Source organism: Engraulis encrasicolus, chromosome 1 (genome assembly GCF_034702125.1).
Source record: "Engraulis encrasicolus isolate BLACKSEA-1 chromosome 1, IST_EnEncr_1.0, whole genome shotgun sequence".
Lineage (NCBI taxonomy): Eukaryota > Metazoa > Chordata > Actinopteri > Clupeiformes > Engraulidae > Engraulis > Engraulis encrasicolus.
In genome coordinates this window covers 48,138,100-48,159,796 of record NC_085857.1, presented here as the reverse complement: position 1 = coordinate 48,159,796, position 21,697 = coordinate 48,138,100, and the positions used below count along the sequence as shown (strand labels likewise).

The 21,697-nt window shown below is 40.8% G+C and overlaps 1 protein-coding gene across 1 annotated transcript; it reads left to right on the top strand.

The window, feature by feature from the left end:
* Positions 1–380: 380 nt before the first annotated feature.
* Positions 381–18,669, top strand: LOC134457842 (adhesion G protein-coupled receptor E1-like). The gene is made up of 14 exons (XM_063209823.1): positions 381–453; positions 1,155–1,283; positions 8,419–8,526; positions 11,225–11,256; positions 12,736–12,892; positions 13,128–13,241; positions 13,565–13,746; positions 15,134–15,295; positions 16,025–16,231; positions 16,416–16,648; positions 17,568–17,628; positions 17,833–17,924; positions 18,087–18,249; positions 18,541–18,669. The coding sequence occupies exons 1-14, from the start codon at positions 381–383 to the stop codon at positions 18,667–18,669; spliced, it is 1,842 nt and encodes a 613-aa protein (XP_063065893.1).
* Positions 18,670–21,697: the final 3,028 nt, after the last annotated feature.

Sequence of the window (21,697 nt, the reverse complement as noted above, 5' to 3'; positions counted from 1 at the left end):
AGCAAAAATCTATTTGGATGGTGGGGAGGTTAGCCTATGTGCTTATGTGCTTATGTTGTTGTAAGAGTGATAACAAGGTAGCGCTAAAGTAATACTACATCGAATCAGTTGTTTGTAGTTGTAAGTTTCAGACAAAGCTTTTAGGAGAAAAACGAGAAGAAACTTAATTTCGTCCGAGTAGCTCCTCGACGGGAATAGCTTGATCCGGAAGCGGAAGTGACGTCCTTTTAAATAGCCATTACATATGTATGTGTGTGTGTGTGTGTTAATTACAGATGTGGATGAGTGTGTGGAGAGTCCTCTTGTGTGTGGTCCAAATGGCATCTGCACAAACTCACCTGGCAGCTACACCTGCACCTGTCCACTAGGGTTCCGTAACCATGACAACGACAACACAGCAGCACCTTGTGAAGGTGAGGGTGTGGTTCACGTACACCATTACCTGGTTTGTTGGTATTTAGTATCCTGATGCTAATCATGACAATTCTATAATTTAATTTCTGATATGCTTGTTGTTACAGATGTGGATGAGTGTGTGGATCCTGTGTGTGGTCCAAATGGCACCTGCACAAACACACCTGGCAGCTACACCTGTACCTGTCAAAAAGGTTTTCATAACCAGGGCAACACCAACAACGGAACCTGTGAAGGTGAGAACGCATAGTATTTTCAGTATTATTCAGTTACTTAGGGGTTGAATTTAACACCTTTTAAGTTGGCCCGACTATTTCACTTTGTAATGTATGAAGTGTATGAAACACTGTAACGGACTTTTAATACTGAACATTCATTCAGTAGTTTTTTCAACATGGAATATGTTTGTTTGTCTTTGTTTTGTAATTACCCTGCACTTGTGTCAGAACAAAATGGCACCACAATTCAGGTGGTTTACAATGCACTGATTGTAAAACATATGTTCCATTTCCCCATAAAATATGTGTTGCTTTGCTTTTGCTTTAAAATTACAAAAAACAAAAAAATTGTTAACACTGCCATAAATGGCATCACGCTTTGCTTTGCAGCATCACACTTTTCTATATTTAACCATTCCTTCCATTGCCTTCCAATGCTAATACATTATGCTCAATGCTTATACTCCTGTGTGTGATCGCCTTTGTGTGTCCGTGTGTGCGTCCGTTTGTGTTCTACTGCAGACGTGGATGAGTGTAAGGAGAATGCCGGTATTTGTGGTCCAAACAGCACCTGCACAAACCTTAACGGCAGCTACACCTGCAGCTGTGTAGAAGGGTTCAAGATGAGCACCGTCACGGGCTACTGTGAAGGTGAGGGGCTGGTTCATTACACTTAGATGCCGCTTTTATCCAAAGCAAGTTACAGTGTTGTTTACAGGGTATTGGTTGCAGTCCCTGGAGCGATGTGGTGTTTGGACACCTTGCTCAAAGGCTCCTATAGACTGAGGTGTAGGAAGAGGTAGGGGTGGAATTTGAACCTGCAACACTCTGATCTTGAGACCACCTCCCTTAACATTAGGCCACGGCTGCCCTGGTTCCAGATCAACATTTCATATGAGACCATTAACTAATTTAAGCTATAGGCCATGAGAGGCCATGGATTGTGCTCGATTTGCAGCGGGCAAGGGTTGTGGGTCTCGACGCGAAGAGGAGTGCTGTTAACGTCCTCTTACCCGTTGTAAATAGAGCACAACCCACGGGCTCAAGTGGCTTATTGCCTATCTAACACTGCACTCGATCGCTGACAAAATATATTTAAAAACGCTTTAATAACAATTAATTTGCCCCGCGTCGTTCAGTTCACAAGTTGAGGAAGTGATTGGTTACCCCGGCAACCACTACTGGATGTGTATGCATTCGTCGCGCTACCAGACACACACTTCGCTACAAAAACTCAGCAAGGGGCGATAAACACACCAGGAATGAAACATCTTTGCAATCACACTGATACCCCAACCACAGATGGAGCAACAATGTGCTCTTCTTGCAGACTCCCTACCCCAACTGCAACATATTCTCATTATCAACGTAGATGCGCCAGATCTAACTTAGACGCGCATAGAATCTTCAGTTGGAAGGTGTGGGTTTACGCCCAATTTATATCGAGAACAAGACCGCACAGTGTTAGATTGTATTAAGAGGGGCTGTTTTTTGTTTGTCTATGCCTGGAACTATTGCGCCGGGTCTAACTTTGACGAGCATAGAATCTTCAGTTGGAAGGTGTGGGTTTACGCTCAATTTGCATCGAGAACAAGACCGCACAGTGTTAGATTGTATTAAGAGGGGCTTTTTTTTGTTTGTCTATGCCTGGAACTATGTGTTTAGCTGCCATTTTGACAAGGATCTCGTGGAAGAACAGGTTCTCAGACTCAAGGACAATCATGGCAAAAATTAAGGGTAAAAAAGTAGGGCTGCTGAGTTCAAGAGCTCCCATAAAATATTTAGTTAATATATTGTATATTGATTAATCAAACTCTTCTGGCAATAAATGCACTGTAAAAGATTTCAGACTGAAATTTACAGCTAATTGATGGGGAATAATTGCCAGCAAATTGTTGTAAATTTACAACAAATTGCAGACAAAAACAGTTGCCAGCCAGTCGTTTAAAATTACAACACTGTTCCGTTTTCAAAACTACTCTGACCATGGCACATGTCCTGCCCCCTCATCCGCCCGCCTCCTCCCGCCTCCACCCCCACTGCCCGCCTCCATGTCTGAGATGCCTTCAACATGGTATCGTCCCACCTCCCCATCCTCCACCATGACTGAGATAGCATGGTACCATAATGCCACTCTGCTCTAAGCATATACTTCTACAGGTTCATCCTTGCACGAGTGTGGTACAAATAAAAAAAATCACTCAGCATAGTGTTGTCACAGTGACAGTGACTGTTTTCTAAAGAGGACTTTCATTTATCAAGCCATCTCAATGGGGAATTCAAAAGCAGTTACAATAAGGACTGTATGGAAATGCATTTGTCAAACCAATCAAGTGGTCTAATTTTGATATTGTGCAAAAAAAAACCCACCATAAACGTGCTATGCTACAAAATGGCTCTCAAAAGATGAAACAACCCAACCAGTTAACCTGTCAGGCAGCCAACCAGTTAACCGGCCAGGTAGCCAACTGGCCTTGACAGCCTGGCTGGTTGACTGGCCAGCTACCTGTCCGATTCACTGGCTGGTTGACTGGCTGCCTGACCAAACCAACCAGGCAGCCAGTCAACCGTACAGGCAGCTGGCCAGTCAACCAGCCAGTCAACAAGCAAGGCAGCAAGCCAGTCAACTGACCAGGCGGACAGGCTGTCAGTCAACCTGCCAGGCAGCTAGCTGGTCAACCGGCACTATGCTGTCAGCCACCTTGTCAACAAACCAACCACTCAGCTAATCAATTGATTGTCAGTACCAGTGAGAGCCAGTGAATCAGGCGCTATGCTGTGCCATTCAGACAAGCAATCAAAGCAGTGTGACAGTCCAGGTTTATATAGTGGGGAAAGTGAACCATGTGACCAGAGTAATCAGGCATTGGGCAGGTGCTGGCAATCATTGAATCACGGCATGAAAGTGATTAGTAATAAAGTGAGGCAAGGCACTAATTGACAGATTGGTTAGGTATAGAGTGTGACAACAGAGTAACAAGAGAGATCTGTATCAAAAAGGTAACAAGTTCCTAGAATGTTCCAATCATTGATGCTCCTGCTCTAGAACTATAGTTTAAAAACAGACTGGGCTCCTTCTAAGATAGTGTTTAAAAAAGTATAAGGATATTCTTAAATTGAATGGTTTTGGCCCTTGTTTAATGCACATATCAAAACTTCAGTTCCAAAAAGTTTTCATTCTGATCCATGTTTATAAGTAAACATTCCATATATATGTGGAATTGTCTACACAGTGGTTGGACAAAATAACTGAAACACCTGTCCTTTTTAGTAGGGGCTGTAAGCCGAGAAATCGTTACGCGCTGGATAGAAGCATATAATTCGGTACACGTGTTCCTTGACTGATTTGAAGACATCCTAGAAGGGGTGCCCCTTGAAAAAAAAATGTCTACCATGTCATATACAATATGTCATGTTGGTAACACATTACATTGTTATTACATGACATTATACTTAGCTGACAATGTTAATATAGTCCTCAGAAGAGATGAAGCAAGGGTAGCCTGCTAGACCAGATTGATAAAACTACAAAATGTACATAGTGTGAAAGTATGGGTGAGTCTGTGCTTACGTGCTTGACAGCATGTAACATTGTGAACGATTTGAGAAGATTCTTGGTCTGAATTAAAATGAGCATTGCCAACACTAAAACTATGGTGAGAATAGACTGCTGCTAATGCTCGATTTGAATGGGATAGTGTCAGTGCAAGATGCCCTAGGTAGCAGGTTCCCCATCCTCTAATTTCCATAACCGATATACGTATTTTATTTGTATGAGAGAGGGTAAAGGACAGGACCTTTCCATATGTATGAAGAACCCCATAAGATCACCTAATTCTATATTTTTACAAGTGCATATTGTGAGAGCATTTCAGTCATCTTTAGAATGGCATTACAGATTACTCAATATAGGCCTACATGTAGGCCACAGTATGGCTTCAGTTCAAATTAAATGGGAATGATTTCTTAGTGTATGTTGAGTAAGAAGACAGAGATAAAAAAAATGTTTATTTGCAGACAAGTTCTCACCTAGTACTTGTGTCAAAAGTTGTATTAGTTAGCTCAGTAATCATTGAGTACTTAAACTGCTATCAAAACTGACAGCTGATGGACAACATGTACTGTAGGTCTTTTGCCACCCTTACCCATAGGAGAAATATCTATATAGAACAACACTTCTCATATGGTATATACTATGAAAGTAAATCATTACCTGGACTCATTTTCTTGATATGCAAGGCACATAAATAGTCTGGGCGGAAGAATAGTCGATCATACCCCGCCCCCCCAAACAAAATGCCACACGACTTTTTTTAACCTTCAAGATTTTGAGTGGTAACAGTAACATAACTCATTCCCACTACACCGTTTTGCATAATATTGTACATGTCCTCAGAATGCTCTACATCAGTGGTTCTCAAACTTTTTATGTGAAGTAACCTTGAAGTACCACCTTGACAACCAACATTAGAATATCGCAGTAAAGGTCTTCCATATTCACTTTTGCCAGTCAGTACAGGAGAGGTTCATAATGGTATTCCAAGTACCACCAGAGATGTCTCAAGTACCCCCAGTGGTACGCGTACCACAGTTTGAGCACCACCGCTCTACATGTTTCAGTTCTATAGTTGTACTGTACAGTACAGTGCAGTGCAGTGGAGTGCAGTACAGTACAGTAGCATACAGAATGGTGCAGTATAATAAAGTACAGTAGAGTATAGTACAGTACAGTACAGTAGCATACAGTACGGTGCAGTACAGTACAGTAGCATACAGTACGGTGCAGTACAGTAAAGTAAAGTACAGTACAGTACAGTAGAATAAAGTACGGTGGAGTCTAGTTAAGTACAGTACAGTAGCATACAGTACGGTGCAGTCTAGTACAGTACAGTACAGTACAGTACAGTACAGTACAGTACAGTAGCATACTGCACGGTGCAGTAGAGTACAGTACGGTATATCACATTACAGTACAGTACAGTACAGTATAGTAGAGTACAGTACAGTGCAATACAGTAGAGTACAGTATAGTCTTATAGACGTTAGCCCTCCAAAGCCAATAGGATTTCCACATGCTGTTGTTTTAAGTTTTTGAAAGACTATTTTAGTAGCCTATGTGAGAGAGGGAAGGCAGGCAGACATGTTTTAAACAAAGGACCACACCCACAAATAAAAAATAACGAGCAAACAATAAATTAAGTGGTTAGGTAGCCAACATGTCATCTAGATTAAAGCCAAAAGTAGATGGAAAAACAGACATGTTACCATTTTTCTCTTTTAAAACAAAGTATCTGTCAATATACTGTATGTATGGTGTATTGCATACTGATTATTCATAATTTCCTAAGCATAAATGCCCTTATCACTCCATTGTCCACTTAGGGCTGCGATATACATATCTGAACATTAATCAGCATACATTTGTCATTTGACAGCTGTCACTGACACTTGATATGTACATGTATTATTGACTTGATTGATATGAATATATTTCAGTTGGACTCCTAGGGTTAAATCATTGAGGGGGTCCTAAGGAAGTAGTAGTAGTTTGTGTGTGTGCGCGCATGTGTAAGTGGGATTAAAATTATTGTTTGCCATCTTTATCTGAAGAGCAGACTGAGTGTCTGAACCTGCTAATGCTAGCATGCTAACATTGGGACAGTTATGTGTGGCCCAGTTCAAGGGTTTATCTCTTCTCCCCTAAATGTTCTAACCACAATTTTCTTTTTGGATGTTATAGATATGACCCACTGCAAATTTTTAAAACTCTTAATGAATGTTGGTTCAATAGCTAAATGCCCAGAAATGAGCTCTCAATTGTAGAGTGATCTCATTCTGACCATGGTTTTTATGATTTTCCTGTTTTTGAATCTAAATAAGACATATACTGTATAACATTGTTTTAATGGTAAGTTTTGCACATATTTTCAAAGTTCAGTTTGTATACATCACACACAAATAGGTGGATTGGCCCATAACACCATTATGTCCAGGCAGTACAGCATTTTACTACTATTGGCTGTTTTTGGGCAGCCATCTTGGATTTACCCCATAAAAATGACCTTAATGACATTGAAATTTGGGGCACCCCTTCTGAAATGATGGAGAACACCCTAAGGAAGGTCTACACCGATTTTGGTGCTTCTATCCAGCGCGTAACGATTAGGCCCTTTTTGGACGCTAAGAGACCCAGCTATTTAATGTGTGGGAAGTTTCATGGCTGAAGTTGGCCAGTCTGTTGGCCAATCTTCATTAATTGCACATTGTACCAGTAAGGTGAAGTTGAGTTGAATTGCTGGTGAAAAGTTACCAGCTAATTGTTGTAAAATTACAACAAATTGCTGGCAAAAAAGTTGCCAGCTCATTGTTGTGAAATTAAAACAAATTGCTGGTGAAAAGTTGCCAGCTAATTGAAGTAAAATTAAAGCAAATTGCTGGCAATAAAAAGTTGCCAGCTAATTGTTGTAAAATTACAACAAATTGAATTGAACCACAGGGGGGGCTGTCACACCTGAGCATCGTTTATGCTCTATGACCTGCCCATCGTCTGTATAAATGGACAAACCATCATTGGCCTCTCCCATGCCCTTTTAGCAGCGAGAAGCCCGTTTTGAATTGCACTCAGCTGAAATTAGCGCACTTGGACGTCATTTACAATCAGCTGGCTCATAACCAAAGAAGGTAGATTGGATAAGCAGTATCACTCAATGGAAAATGCATTGGCCAAAGTGCAGTATGAGGGTGTTGCTTTAATGCCATAGAACTAATACATTTATGCTTAATGACATGGTGCAAATGGTCAGTGTGTGCGATGTCATGATGGACAAAATTTGTACTCCACAAATTTGGTCGATAGAGGATATCCGGTTGTCAGTGCTCAGTTTGTGGCCAAATTTACTGCAGCTGTCGGTCAGCATTAATTGTGGGGGTTAATTAAGGACAGCTGACAAACATTCACTATTGCATCCTTTGACCTGTTCCACACTTTACCATGCTTCCAATTTGACCATTGAAGAAGAAAATTGGACTCCCCTTGCTATCATTCCGTCACGGAATTTCCATACTACGCTCCGATGATGTCTGTAAACCCTCCTATCTCTACCTCCTTGCTCATGACCAGGTGTGTGCGATTGAAGAGTTCAAATCAGTTCAAATCCTCTCCACCTCTATCAGGCCTGTATGCATGTTTTAAAAGCATCCAATCAGAATGTGACCTGAGCTCCATAATTTCTGCATGTGGCTTTGCATACATTTGCATTAGGACAGCAGCCCTGACAAAACAGATCTTTACAACAGTATGTTGTAAAAAGTACTATGTGCTGCTGTACATTTACAATTGTGAATTGTACTCTATATGATATCCCACAATGCATTGCACATTACAACAGTGAATAGTAAACTGGTATATACAACTTCTTGTTGTAGAATTCTAATGTGAAATTACAACAATTTTTTACAGTGTGATCACGTTTTTGATTAATTTCATTCAACTGACACTCTCACTCTCACTGTAATAACTGTCAATAACATAATTTTGTAATGTAAGAAATCTGAATATGTTAATTGTGTGGTAAGAATTTTGAGCCAATTTGTAATCAATTAATGAATTAATATTCAAATTACAGGTATTACATTATTGGGTTTCTATTGCTATATGGACTATAAGGCTTAAGAAATTTAATTCCGGTTGTCTATGATTAGCTAACATGAATCTCTAAAGATTATATCGCTGTCTTAAATGGCAATGAATGTGCGACTGTGCCTGCGTATCCCTCCATCTGTGGAGAACACGCCCGGTGCATCAACACAAAAGGCAGCTACTACTGCGAGTGTGAGGTGGGATACCAGTTCCTTAATGGACAATCATTTACCGCGGATGACCACAAATGCCAAAGTTAGTGTCCGACTGTATTAGTAGGCCAGTACTGCCTACATAGCATTTTGTCAACTGAAAAGAAATTGGTCTACTCTCCAGAGACAAAAAAATACATTACATTACATCAGCATTTAGCAGACGCCTTTGTTCAAATTGACTTGCTAGGATCAATTTAAACAAGAACAGGGTAAGGCACAGTGTACAGTTGCAACACTGATAACATTGTCCTAAACAGAGTAAAGAAGAGGACGATGCATTAAAAAGTAGCAGAAAGTAAACAAAGACATCAAGGTGCAGTGTACAGTTGCAACACTGACAACATTGTCCAACACAAGGTAACAGAAGCAACATTAAATCATAAGAAGGTAACAAGGCATATTGGATAATAAGCAAGTTGCAACACTGGCAACAATGTCCAACACAAGGATAAAGTAAAAACATGGCCGTAGCCAGGAGTTTAAAATAAGGGAGGTCCACGGTACGCGCACAGAATTTTTTAAAAAGGTACACTGTGTAGGATGGTGCCCAGAGTATCTATTGCAACTACTATGCTGCTTATTGAAACTGTGCTGATTCATGAATATTTGCTAAATAATAAACTAATATTTACTATTATGACCAAGTATGACCATAATGATGAATACTTAGAATTTGATAGTGGTGGTAAGTATTCGTGAAAAAGATAACTTTTGTGAATGGGCAACATCAATTCTGGAAATAAACTACTAAAGACATGCAAAAATATGTATGCAAAAACTGAGATAAATAAAACAATATATTTTCTCTAAAAATTAGGGAGGTCCGGACCTCCCTTACGTGGCTACGGCCATGAGCAAAAATAAGTGAAGGATTTAAAAGGATGTTAAAAGCAAATTTGGTACATAATGTTAGGTCCATAAGAAATGTTAAAAGCAGTGGCTTAAGGAAAGACATTAGAGACTAAGAAAAAAGTTTGGGAGCTCTAACTACACTCTTTTGATCAACAATATATATTCTCTCTCTCTCTCTCTCTCTCTCTCTCTCTCTCTCTCTCTCTCTCTCTCTCTCTCTCTCTCTCTCTCTCTCTCTCTCTCTCTCTCTCTCTCTCTCTCTCTCTCTCAGACATAGACGAGTGTAAAACAGTGAATATTTGTGGTGTTAGATTTCCAAAACTCTCTTCTCCAAAAAAAATTGAAGGTTGAATGCTCTGCGTTATGTTTTAGTTGACTTACTTGCAAAAATAAAATAAGTCTCGACTTCGTAATTAAAAGGATCGATCAGGATACAATTTATTATAGAAAAAGTGAGATTACAAAAAGAATAAGAAGAAAATAAAAGAGGTAAAAGTGGAAGAAAAATAAAGGTTAAAAAGAAATGAAAATGAGACTAAGTCTCACAGCGTCTCACTAACTAGGCAGCATCCTATCTCTGGCGAATGACAGGCAAAATCGACAATTGACAAAATGGTGGTAACGGTTTTTATACCGTCTTCCTCATGTCAGCAGGTTACACGTATGATGTTAGTTAAGGAAGATGTCGTCTCCATGTCTCCAGGGGTGACGAATCATAAAAACACCTATCGCTAAGGATAACACACAGCCTAGAGATGTGTCTGCTATCTGGAAAGTTAGGTGCGAGCACACTGTGACCTGGCACAATGACCTTGCAGCAGGATATAGGCTACCACTCAAATTTAACAGTGGCTTGCCTTCGGGGGGGACTTGGTCGGAGGGGACCAATGGCAGCTACATGTGTTTGTGTAAAGGCAAACACAGTAACTATGGAAACCTGCAGGGGAGATGCACCAGTAAGTCACACACAGTGAACTTCACTCATTTGAGTTTGTAACACATGGACTAACTCACACTTACACACGCGCGCGCGCGCGCACGCACGCACGCACGCACGCACGCACGCACGCACGCANGCACGCACGTACGCACGCACGCACACTTACACACAGACGTGCGCGCGCATCAAAACATGGAAATACACAGAGAAAAATGGCACAAAAATACTGATATAGAAGAAAGGGGAACTGGCCTACGCAAGTACGCATAAAGATCAATACCTTGAGGTTGACGGATCATTAGAAAAGCTGAAACAAAAATGTATTTAACATTAATTTCAATCACAGGATGGATAGGAAGTGTGCTTTACTCTCTGTTTAGGAGAAGAAGCTGTTGACACAGAAGCAGTGAGTCTGTGGCAAGTTGTTACCTGTATGTAATGTGTACATGTGTTTCGACTGCAGATATAGCCAAATAGACAATAGTGATGATTAAGTTGTGGGTCTAACACCAAAGACATCACCCATAATGCCAAAATGGATAAAAAAGATTTGATGAATTAAATAACACATTCTGTCATTCTCTCCCATTTTTACACTGGCATCATTTTAGATTACATTGAGTGTGAATCTGAGCCTTCCATCTGTGGAGAGAACGCCTGATGCCACAACGTAGCCTAGTAGCTAATTTTGTAGTTAGCTTTCTCCCTTGAGGTTGACAACCTTGTACAGTATGATTACTGTACTCTTGCATGCACTGATTCATGCATGCACTAGGGTACCCTGGGCCTCGGTCCAGCCCATTGCACTGCCCAAAGGAATTCAGGACTTTGACAAAGTGTTATAAACCCCTTCATATTTCATTGTAATTATGGTATGTGTATGACTCAAAACTGTATGAATATACTAATATCATGTATTTTTGTGTTTGTCATGTGTCTTCTTTAGAGCTGGTAACAACGCTGAAGAAGGATTGCCAGGTAATGTCTGAAATAAAACAGCACTAGCCTACTCACACCTGTCACAACCTCTTGTATATCTTACTAATGCACTTCTAATGTACCTGTAACTGAACACTACTTAGCACTACAGTATGTGGTTAGTTGGTTGGTGAGAGAACAAGATCTTATCACTTACCATGTCAACTGGAACTCAATGAAATGATTCCAGCATTGTCAAGTTAGTTAGGGCAGCGCAATTACTGCAATAACTGACTTGACAGTGCTGGAACTTTGGTGACTATTAGCTGTCCATTTCCACAGTTGTCAGGGTAAGGTTTAGAAGAATGTGCCTTCAAAATGTTTGCTGCAGTTTGATTGTTGATTCCGGAAGATTTTGTTTTTTTAGGGCACCGATGTAGATAGTGAACTGGACTTTCTGAAAACATCAGTCTCCATTTCACTGCCAGCGACGGTAAGGTTTGCTTTCTGTGACTGATTCATTCTGTGCGACGTGATTGTCGGATAGTTGATTGCCGTTAAGGTAAGTTATAGGGTAAAGTTATATTGTACAATATTATTGTTTGGTGGTATATTACTTAACACATACATAGTCATATATATTATTCTAAAGAAACTATTTAGTTTAGTTTAGTTTAGTTTAGTTTAGTTTAGTTTATTTAGTTTAGTTCAACAGGGACCATGCACAATACACATTGATTACAGAAGTAAAAAGATGGCTTGTGCCAGATTATAGCTATAGGGGCCTATAGCTAATTTCCATCTGCAGTCCCTGGACAGGTAAAACAAGTATTAAAATACAGTAACATAAACAAAATATAAATAAATAAGCACATCCATAGGCCATGGGTCATAGCCACCCCCCCCCCCCCCCCCCCCCCCCCCCCCCCCCCCCCCCCCCCCCCCCCCCCCCCCCCCCCCCCCCCCCCCCCCCCCTCCCCCATATTAAAAAAAAAATATGATTAATGTTGACAAGACTGGTTGGTTAATATCCATTTTCACACCCCTTGAGAAGGCCTGATAATCAGTAATACTTTTTAGGTTACTGGGTAGACTATTCCATGTTTTGGTTGCCCTGAAAGAGAAGGCTGACTGAGCAAAAGCAGTTCGTCGGATTGGGAGACTACAATCACCCCTAATGGTGGATCTTGACGTTCTGCTCATCAGTTCAGAGCAGGGTTGAGCAAATGTTCTTAGAGGTGGGGGTGCTGCATTGTGAATGATTTTATGAATTAGCCGCAGATCAGAAATTTGTATGATGTTTTCAAGGCTGAGCATATTGTACTTGCTCAGTATGGGAAAATGGTGGTACTGAAACGATTTTCTATCTAGGACCTTCAGGGCCTGCTTGTATAGTGAATCAATGGATTTGGATATATTCTCTCATCACACCAGTACAAGAACAGAGACAAATACAAACTGATGTACCGTTAGACTAATACAAAAAGAATGCAACTCTTGAGTAAGTGGGCATTTTGATCTTTTTCCTTCTCTCCATAGAGAGTGTCCAGTCTCTTGGATGTTTTGCTGGACTCTCCTCCAGAGAGACTGGCCTCCAGGGGAGATGCTGTGCTTCAGGCCACTGAGGACCTGGTGTCCACCCTGGCCAAGCCCACATCTTCCCAGTCCAGCACAAGCTTCATCACCAACACCACAGGTAAATTACAGTCCATCCACCTCTTTTTCCATCACAAACGTTACCACCAACACCACAGGTACAGTAGAATATAGACCAGACCACTCTCATCCCAGTCCAATACAAATATCAGTATTATCAGCAGTGCACTCCAAACCAGTCCAGCAGAAACCTCAGTACCCCATGGGTATTTGTATATTGGGACAATGAAATAAATTATATTCCATGTTCTCCCCTCTTTAATCTTACTCCTCAGAGGTGAAGATCCTGAGTGTTGGACCAAACACCTCTCTGACTGCAGTGCCTAAATTGGTGACTGCAGATGTCAGTGTTGACATCGACCTCCTGGGCATCGCTGACAACAGCAATGGTACCCAAATTTCACACCACACACACACACACAAACACAAACACACACACACACACACCGCACACACACACACACACACACACACACACACACACACACACACACACACACACACACACACACACACACACACACACACACACACACACACACACACACACACACACGGTGTAAAATTGACTATTTGTGTATTTGTCTGTTCAAGGGATATTTTTCTAGCATAATCAGAATGATTAGTAATCGTTTGACAGCATGTAAGTGGCAAGGACTTAAAAAGTACTACTGAATAATCTAATCATTATCTTCCTAATGATAACCCTCAGGTTCAGCATCCGTGGGCATAATAGTGTACAACAACATGCATGAGGCTCTCAATGACGCCTTCTTCAAGACCCCAGACAACAAAACGGCTGATATGATCTCCAAGGTTGTGTCCGTCATCTTGCCAAACACGTTGAGAAAGACACTATCGACTCCCATGAACATCAGCATACCACATCTTGAGGTTTTTGTCCCATTTCATGACCCTATAAGACACAGCCTTGTTATGATCTGCAACCAGAACGACAATTACAGCTATTCTTCAGGTGGAACGGTGTGCATTAAGGGACTACAGATTTTTGTGCCATTTTAAAGTGTATTACAATGTACTACAAGGTATTGGTCCCATTGTAATTTAAAGAATCACAATGTATGGAATTGCATGCAAAGAATAAACAACGCATGCCAAAGAAGTGTGAAGATATAACCCTACCAACATGTCCTAATTATAGTTTATGGATAGCATTGCAGAGATCATCTTTAGAAATAGTGTGATAACTCACTCTTCTAACTCAATCTTTTTCAGGTTGCAGCAATGATTTGTCCAATTTAGTTTGTTCATTAGTTACGAAACACAGAGTGTCGGGGATGTAATGGTTTTGCGTGCGGCAGCGGCGGCAGCAAAGTTATGTTAACACAGTAACTTTTGAACGGATGGTTGGATTTGTCCCAGATTGGGTGTGTCAATGTTCTAGAATGGGTTCATGAACTGATTAGAGTTTGGAGGTCAACACTTTCAAGACGGCCGAATTCAAGATGGCCGAATTTTTGTGTAGCCCATAACTTCTGACCGGGTGGATGGATTTGTCTCAGATTTGGTGTGTGAATGCTCTAGGGTAGCTTCATTAAATGACTTTGGAGGGCAACACTTTCAAAATGGCGTAAATGTTATTTGGCCGATAACTTCTGACAGGGTGGATTGATTTGCCCGGTAACACCTTATTTTAATTGTTCACCATTTCAGTGAATCTACCATATTAGGTACAGTGTAATAACCAGTGTAACAATGTAACTATATTTAATACTATGTAATACTAGTGTAATACCAGTGTAACAATATGCAGTACCAGGTACAGTGTAATACCAGTGTAACAATATGCAATACCATGTAATACCACTTACACACAAATACATGATGTAAGTACAAAATTGGTACATGGTGTTACACTGGTATTACATGGTATTACATATTGTTACACTAGTTATTACACTGTACCTAATGTGGTATATCCACTATAATAGTGAACCATTAAAACAATTTTACCATTTGCCCCATTTTTTGCTTCGTTTTCACAATAGTTGTTTGGTTTTAAGCCTATGTATGTCATTGATCTATGAATAGATATTAAATATATTTCTTTTGTATTTTGTATTTATCATATACATTTATGAAAAGGTGGACGGGAGTGGTAGGAATGATGGGAGACTGGAAGCGTTGCGTTGCGGGGATATACCTTAAGCAGTCGAAGGCGACTGCACAGGCATTCTAGTTATTAATACCATCATCATAACAGTATTTCATGTCAGCAGATGTGTCTGAAAACTTAACAAAACTCTGGCTGTGTGTCCAGAATGCAGACGCTGAGGGCGAGGTGTTATGTGTTCACTGGGAGGCCAATTCCTGGATTCAAGATGGCTGCCATGTCAGTATTCCCAAGTCCACTCACACTGTCTGCTCCTGCCAATACCCTTCAACATTCGCCCTGATCATGACCATGGATCCAACACAGAAGGTGAAATATTGGGTGTTCCCTTACATGTTTGTATGACTAAATACTTCCGTGCTAAGGTAGCCTAATGCTACCTTAAAGTCAACAAAAGCCCTTATATATTAGCTAACTTCACATTAATAAATCGCTTTTTAAAAAGATATGTTGACATATTTTGTTAATGTCAAAGGAAGTTGTGGTGTTCAGTAGCATCAATAATAATCATGTAGCTCCAAGTGCTTTAACTTTTTGACAGGAGCACAAAAGTTGTTTTGTTGATCTTATACTGGAGCTGGCTGCCAGATGGGGAAATCCCAAAAACATATATCACATTAGCCTCGCGAGCCATCCTACGTACTTCCGCCAAAGGATTGGCTCCACTACTGTAGTCTGGCTGTGCTTCTCTGTGGAGTGCTTGGAGCAGTAGAATTTTGATTGCAACGCCCCCCCAGAAAACAGCCAATAATCGAATACGCCCCCCACGTGGGGACGAAAGGGGGAGAACGCTCGTGACAATGACGTACACATCTGCGCCAGAGTCATTGGTCTGCGCTATGTTGTTGTTGAGTAACTGCCAGCGATTGGGTGAGAGGTGTCCAATAATTTCAAACTATAACTGAGTGCAAACTTCCTGCTTCCTACAATCGCTTCAGAGCAAACAAAGGCCAGACCATAAATACGAAATGAAATGGTAGTATTATGGAATGGTCAGGACCAGGCTAATATCACATAATGATGTGCATACGTTTCCAGAGTGACCCTGTGATGAGCATTCTGAACACCATCTTGGTGCTGATTGGCCTGCTGTTCCTGACCTTGGCGGTGATGACCTTTGCCCTCTGTCGATGGAACCCCAGGGTGTCCAACGTGGCTCGCCTGAACCTGTGTGTGTGTCTGCTGCTGGCCCACACCCTCTTCCTGCTCACACAGAGCTTCCTCCGGCAAATCAGGGCCCATCAGGTACACAACTGTCAATCGTATGTCTGTGCTTGATATCATATGCGTGTTTGTCCATACAAACTGTATGTGTGTCCATGTATGTGAGAGTGACTTATTATTATGCAGGTATGTAAATGTCAAATCTTTTAAGTTTCCCATCCATTTTAAGTTTCTCTCATAATTTCTCTCTCTGTGTCCATCCCAGGCTCTGTGTAAGACCCTGGCTGGAGTCCTGCACTACCTCTTCCTGTGTTCCTTCGTCTGGATGTCCATAGAGGCCGTGATGCTTTTCCTGTCTGTACGGAAGCTCAGGCAGGTCAAACCTAGCGAGAGGGCGTGGCTACAGTGGAAAGTCTCCCTCCCGATTGGCTACGGGATTCCACTAATCATTGTAGGCGTGTCTGCTGGAGTGAACCCTGAGGGACACGGCAGTGAGAAGTAAGTAGATAGATAGATAGATAGATAGATAGATAGATAGATAGATAGATAGATAGATAGATAGATAGATAGATAGATAGATAGATAGATAGATAGATAGATAGATAGATAGATAGATAGATAGATAGATAGATAGATAGTACTCTACAGATACATGTTGATAGATAGCTAGCTAACTAGCTCCATAGACAGACAACCAGACAGACAGACAACCAGACAAACAGGCAGACTGTCAGGAATTCAAGTTATCAAAAAAGGCAGTAGTCAAAAAACAAAAACAAGAGATCAAGATTTGGCAGCCCCAAAAAATGGTACTCACACTGTCTTTGCTGAGTTTTCCTGCGAGCCACAAAGAAAAAATCAGGATCTTAAATAGGCCGGTACATCAACACCAATAATCCAATCATCCAATCTCAAAGGAGAGCAAATGAACAAAACACACAAAGGCAGAATGGCGACATCTTGTGGGCAGGTAAGTACATGGCGAGCACAAAAGTTCATAGGAATTCAGAGGCACACAGTGGCAGAATGGCGGCATCTTGTGGGCAGGTAAGTACATGGCAGGCACAAAAGTCAGTAGGATTTCACACAAACAGATAGATAGACAGATAGATAGACAGATAGATAGATAGATAGATAGATAGATAGATAGATAGATAGATAGATAGATAGATAGATAGATAGATAGATAGATAGATAGATAGATAGATAGATAGATAGATAGATAGATAGATAGATAGATAGATTTATTTTTCAGTACATAATGTACTTCTAGCAAGTTGATTATCAAAGAGTTAATAAGGAGTCTTGAAACTTAGTAGATAGACAAAATGGATGGATACAGACTGAATAGACAGACGGACAGATAGGACAACCAGACTTGTTTTAATTGTTATTATTTGTTTCACCTTTTAACTAGGTGCTGGCTAGTGGAGGACTTCAAATGGAGTTTCCTTGGCCCTGTTTGTTTCCTCCTTGTTGTGAGTATCAGACAAGCAACATTTCTCTCTCTCTCGCTGTCTCTGTCTCTGCCAAAAATATCAATACTCTTCACCAGCATCAACTCTCTCTCTCTCTCTCTCTCTCTCTCTCTCTCTCTCTCTCTCTCTCTCTCTCTCTCTCTCTCTCTCTCTCTCTCTCTCTCTCTCTCTCTCTCTCTCTCTCTCTCTCTCTAATCTTTCCAGGTCAACACCATCCTCTTCCTCACCATCATCATCACCATCCAGTCTACTCTGAAAGAGGCACGCAGCGACGTCTCTAAGGTCAAATACACCAGGTAAGAGGTAATACTTGGTTAGGTAGAATATAAACAAATGCTGACCAGGACCTTGTTTCTAAGTTGCTAACAACAATGGTGTCAAGACAGACCCCAGAACCACCGAATGTCCAAACACACACAGTAGGAGTGACACTGAATCGTTCACTATCATGTCTGTAGGGTTCTGTTGTTCAAACTGACAGTCCAGTTCCTCATCCTGGGTTGCCCCTGGTTACTGGGCATGGGGGCATCCACAAGTCGGGTTCTAGAGATTCTCTTCCTGTTACTCACCTCCCAGCAAGGAACCGCCATCTTCCTCATCCACTGCCTCCTCAACACAGAGGTAAATACACGTCCCAGCATGCCCGCACGCAGGCACGCAGGCACGCAGGCACGCAGGCACGCACGCACGCACACACACACACACACACACAATGACAGAGAATGACTTTAACTCAACTCTCTCTCTCTCTCTCTCTCTCTCTCTCTCTCTCTCTCTCTCTCTCTCTCTCTCTCTCTCTCTCTCTCTCTCTCTCTCTCTCTCTCTCTCTCCCTATCCCTCCCTCCCTCTCTCTCTCTCTCTCTCCCTCCCTCTTTTTCTCTCTCTCTCTCTCTCTCTCCCTCTCTCTCTCAGGTGCGGTGTCAGTACAGGAAATGGTGGCAGAGGTTCGGTCCATCCAGGAAGCAGCCAGAGTCAGCAACAGGAACAGGACTTGTAGCTGTCTCCCTCAGTCTGACACAGCAGCCAAGCAAGGACTCTTAAGCTCACGCACGCACACGCACGCGCACGCACGCGCACGCGCACGCACACGCACACGCACACGCACACGTCATGTCATATTGATCTGTCAACACCCATCAGCCAAGCCGGGACACATGATCACATCCATGAGCGCACACACACACACACACAAGTACACATGCACACATATATTCAGTACACAAACATATCGTCGGCTTGCTACCAAAACCGCCTAAGTCCGATTTTGGGATTTTTGGAAAACAGGGAAAAACGAAATTTCCTGGGGGGCGCCAAACACCATCTGAGACCCTGGGCAAAGAGCAATTGTGAGTCCCCCCTAATCATTTTGGTCAAATTGAGATTTTTGAAGAACTTTACTCCCCTATCACTTCTGCATCATCCTGTCATCCTGTCTGTGTCATTGGTCCATTACAAACAGTACCTGTCTAAGATGTTAAGTTAGTTTCTGTATTTATTTTGATGCAGCACAACAAGAACAATGCACTGCACATTATTTTGATAGTTATACTATTCTTTTTATTTGTATTCCAAACTTTAATCCTGGAAATGGTGAATGATTGTGAAAATATGTTGGTAGATATGAGATTTACCAGCATGCTAGACTATTACAAGGTCTACAAAAAGATTTCAGTTTTCTTTTACTTTCTACTATTTTCAGTCATGTTAGTTTTCAATGATAATATTATTTACATTCTTATCCAAAGTAAAGCACTCTGCGACATTGTCATTGTGCCAGAGCAATTGACATAATGGTAATACACACATTGCTCATGCCAGGACAGATCCAGCTTGCAGTGTCACTCAGAGAAAGCATTGCAGTGGTGTCCAATCTCCATGTTGAGGGTCCATCAGTCATGGAGGAAGATGAAGGTGTGGGGCACTTCTTTGGTCCTGTACCTACTCACTAAATGTCTCCTCCTTGTTTATCATCTTTGGTTAACTTCTGCTCTTTTCCATGCTCTGCCCCACCTCCCCAACCTTATCCATGACAGAGGTAACCTGGTCATAGAACTGTTCCCCGCCCACTTCAACAGCATGACCGTGGCATTCAGAACATGGTATAGAACCACTACTGGATTCACTACACTTAAAGTTTGACATACCACTGATTGCAAAATACTGTAATGCACTATCGACACCAATCCAAAGGTGTTTGGTGTCTGTCATGGGAAGTTATACACTTATATTATAATCTGATATTTGTTATAAGCTGCAGCAGCCTTCTACGAATCTCTGACTACATCAAATAAAGCACTTGGTTAATAAATGCTCAATTTGTTTTGTATAGCTTAATTTTAAGGCTACAACCATTGTGTGATAATACGAATATCTCAGACACAGAAAGGCCTATCTAAGTATGAAGTTTTGACACATGGCCATTGTCTTTGGAGAGAGAGAGAGAGAGAGAGAGAGAGAGAGAGAGAGAGAAAAAAAAACAACTCTCAACAGATGTAAATACACTGCTTCTTCTTAGCCATTTTTGATGCAAGCAACTTGACATGGGCAAGTCACTCACAGTGACTGTTGTGATTGATCAATGACCCTGGCGGAAAGGCAGGGTGATGCAGCTGTGGTAGGGGAGTAAGTTTATATAAAAATCTCATTTCGACCAAATTCGGACTTAGGCAGTTTTGGTAGCAAGCCGACGATACACTTTAAAAAAAAAAAAAAAGGTTCAGTGCTTTGTTTTTGAAAAAAGGTGTCATCATGTTCATCTGTATGATCTGGTGCAAATATGTCAGTTAAGTAATTCTCAATTCTCTTCCATGATTTCTTCTGTTGTGTTTTTTTTATAATATTATTACTATCTATTAGTTACTATCTATTTTTCTTGGATACATTATTTCGTTATATGCTCAAGAATAATTTATTACATTTTTCTCCTTTTTCCATCCATTCAGCTTTATTTGAATAATATGTATTACTTATTTTCTCTTGCATTAATTCTTCGTATTCTTGTTGTTTATGTTCCAGTCTATCCAACATATTTTGTGTAGCATTGATTGATACGTTATCCGCACTTGCGGACAAAGCCTAATTAAAAGAATTGAACATAAAAAAATAATTTTGTTTTTGTGTAAATGATGCCATTTTTATAGTGTGTCCTCTCAGAACACACATGTATCCCATACAATTTGAGGGTCTGCTGAGCCTACATTATCTAAGAAAAAGTTTTAAAATTTTAGTTTTGTCTATAACCAGAAACTGCTGAAGGATTCTGTCTTTAAATTTCTAATAGGATTTACCTCTAGGATGATCTGCTATATCTAAGTGCAGAGAAATTAATTGATGGTCTGATTTAATTTTATCTTCTATCATTACTTTTTTAATATTTTAAACCAGAGAAAAGGAAATTAGAAAATAGCCAATACGGCTAGCTTGATTTTGTCTTCTCCATGCATAGTTCCGTAATTTAGGATTCTTTAATCTCCAAATATCCACCATGTCTTTACCATTCATTATTGCTTTCATTTCTTTCTGACTTTGGGGATGGTACTCAGTTCTAATACCCCATTTACGGTCAATTTCCCCATTTTGGACCACATTATTATATCATGGTCGGAGATTACAATCACACTCATGAGAATCTTCATTAATTTTGTCGTGTATGCTTCCAAAAAAAGGTGGATCATCAGAATTTGGCCCATATACATTAACTAAGCAGATACATTGTCCTCTACAGCCATTCTTAGGATTAACCATCTCCCTTGAGGGTCAGAGTCATATCCATGTATTTTAATTGTTAAGTGTTTTCCAAGTAATACCATCACCCCCGTTTGAAAAATTGCTCTTTTCATACATGAAAAGGGGGATCTTCTCCATGGTCAGCCATTTTGAGTTTCCAAAAATAGTCATTTTTAGTAGAGTCATTTTTGCAGCTAAGTAACAAACTAATACTTTCTAGTATGGCCCAAGTAAACGTTCATGTAAATATCAAATTTGGCAATAGGCAGCGCAGTTTCATGAGCAGCATTGTGCAGGAAATGGTCAAAAAAGGTACTTCAACTGTGTCCCTTTAAAGGGAATT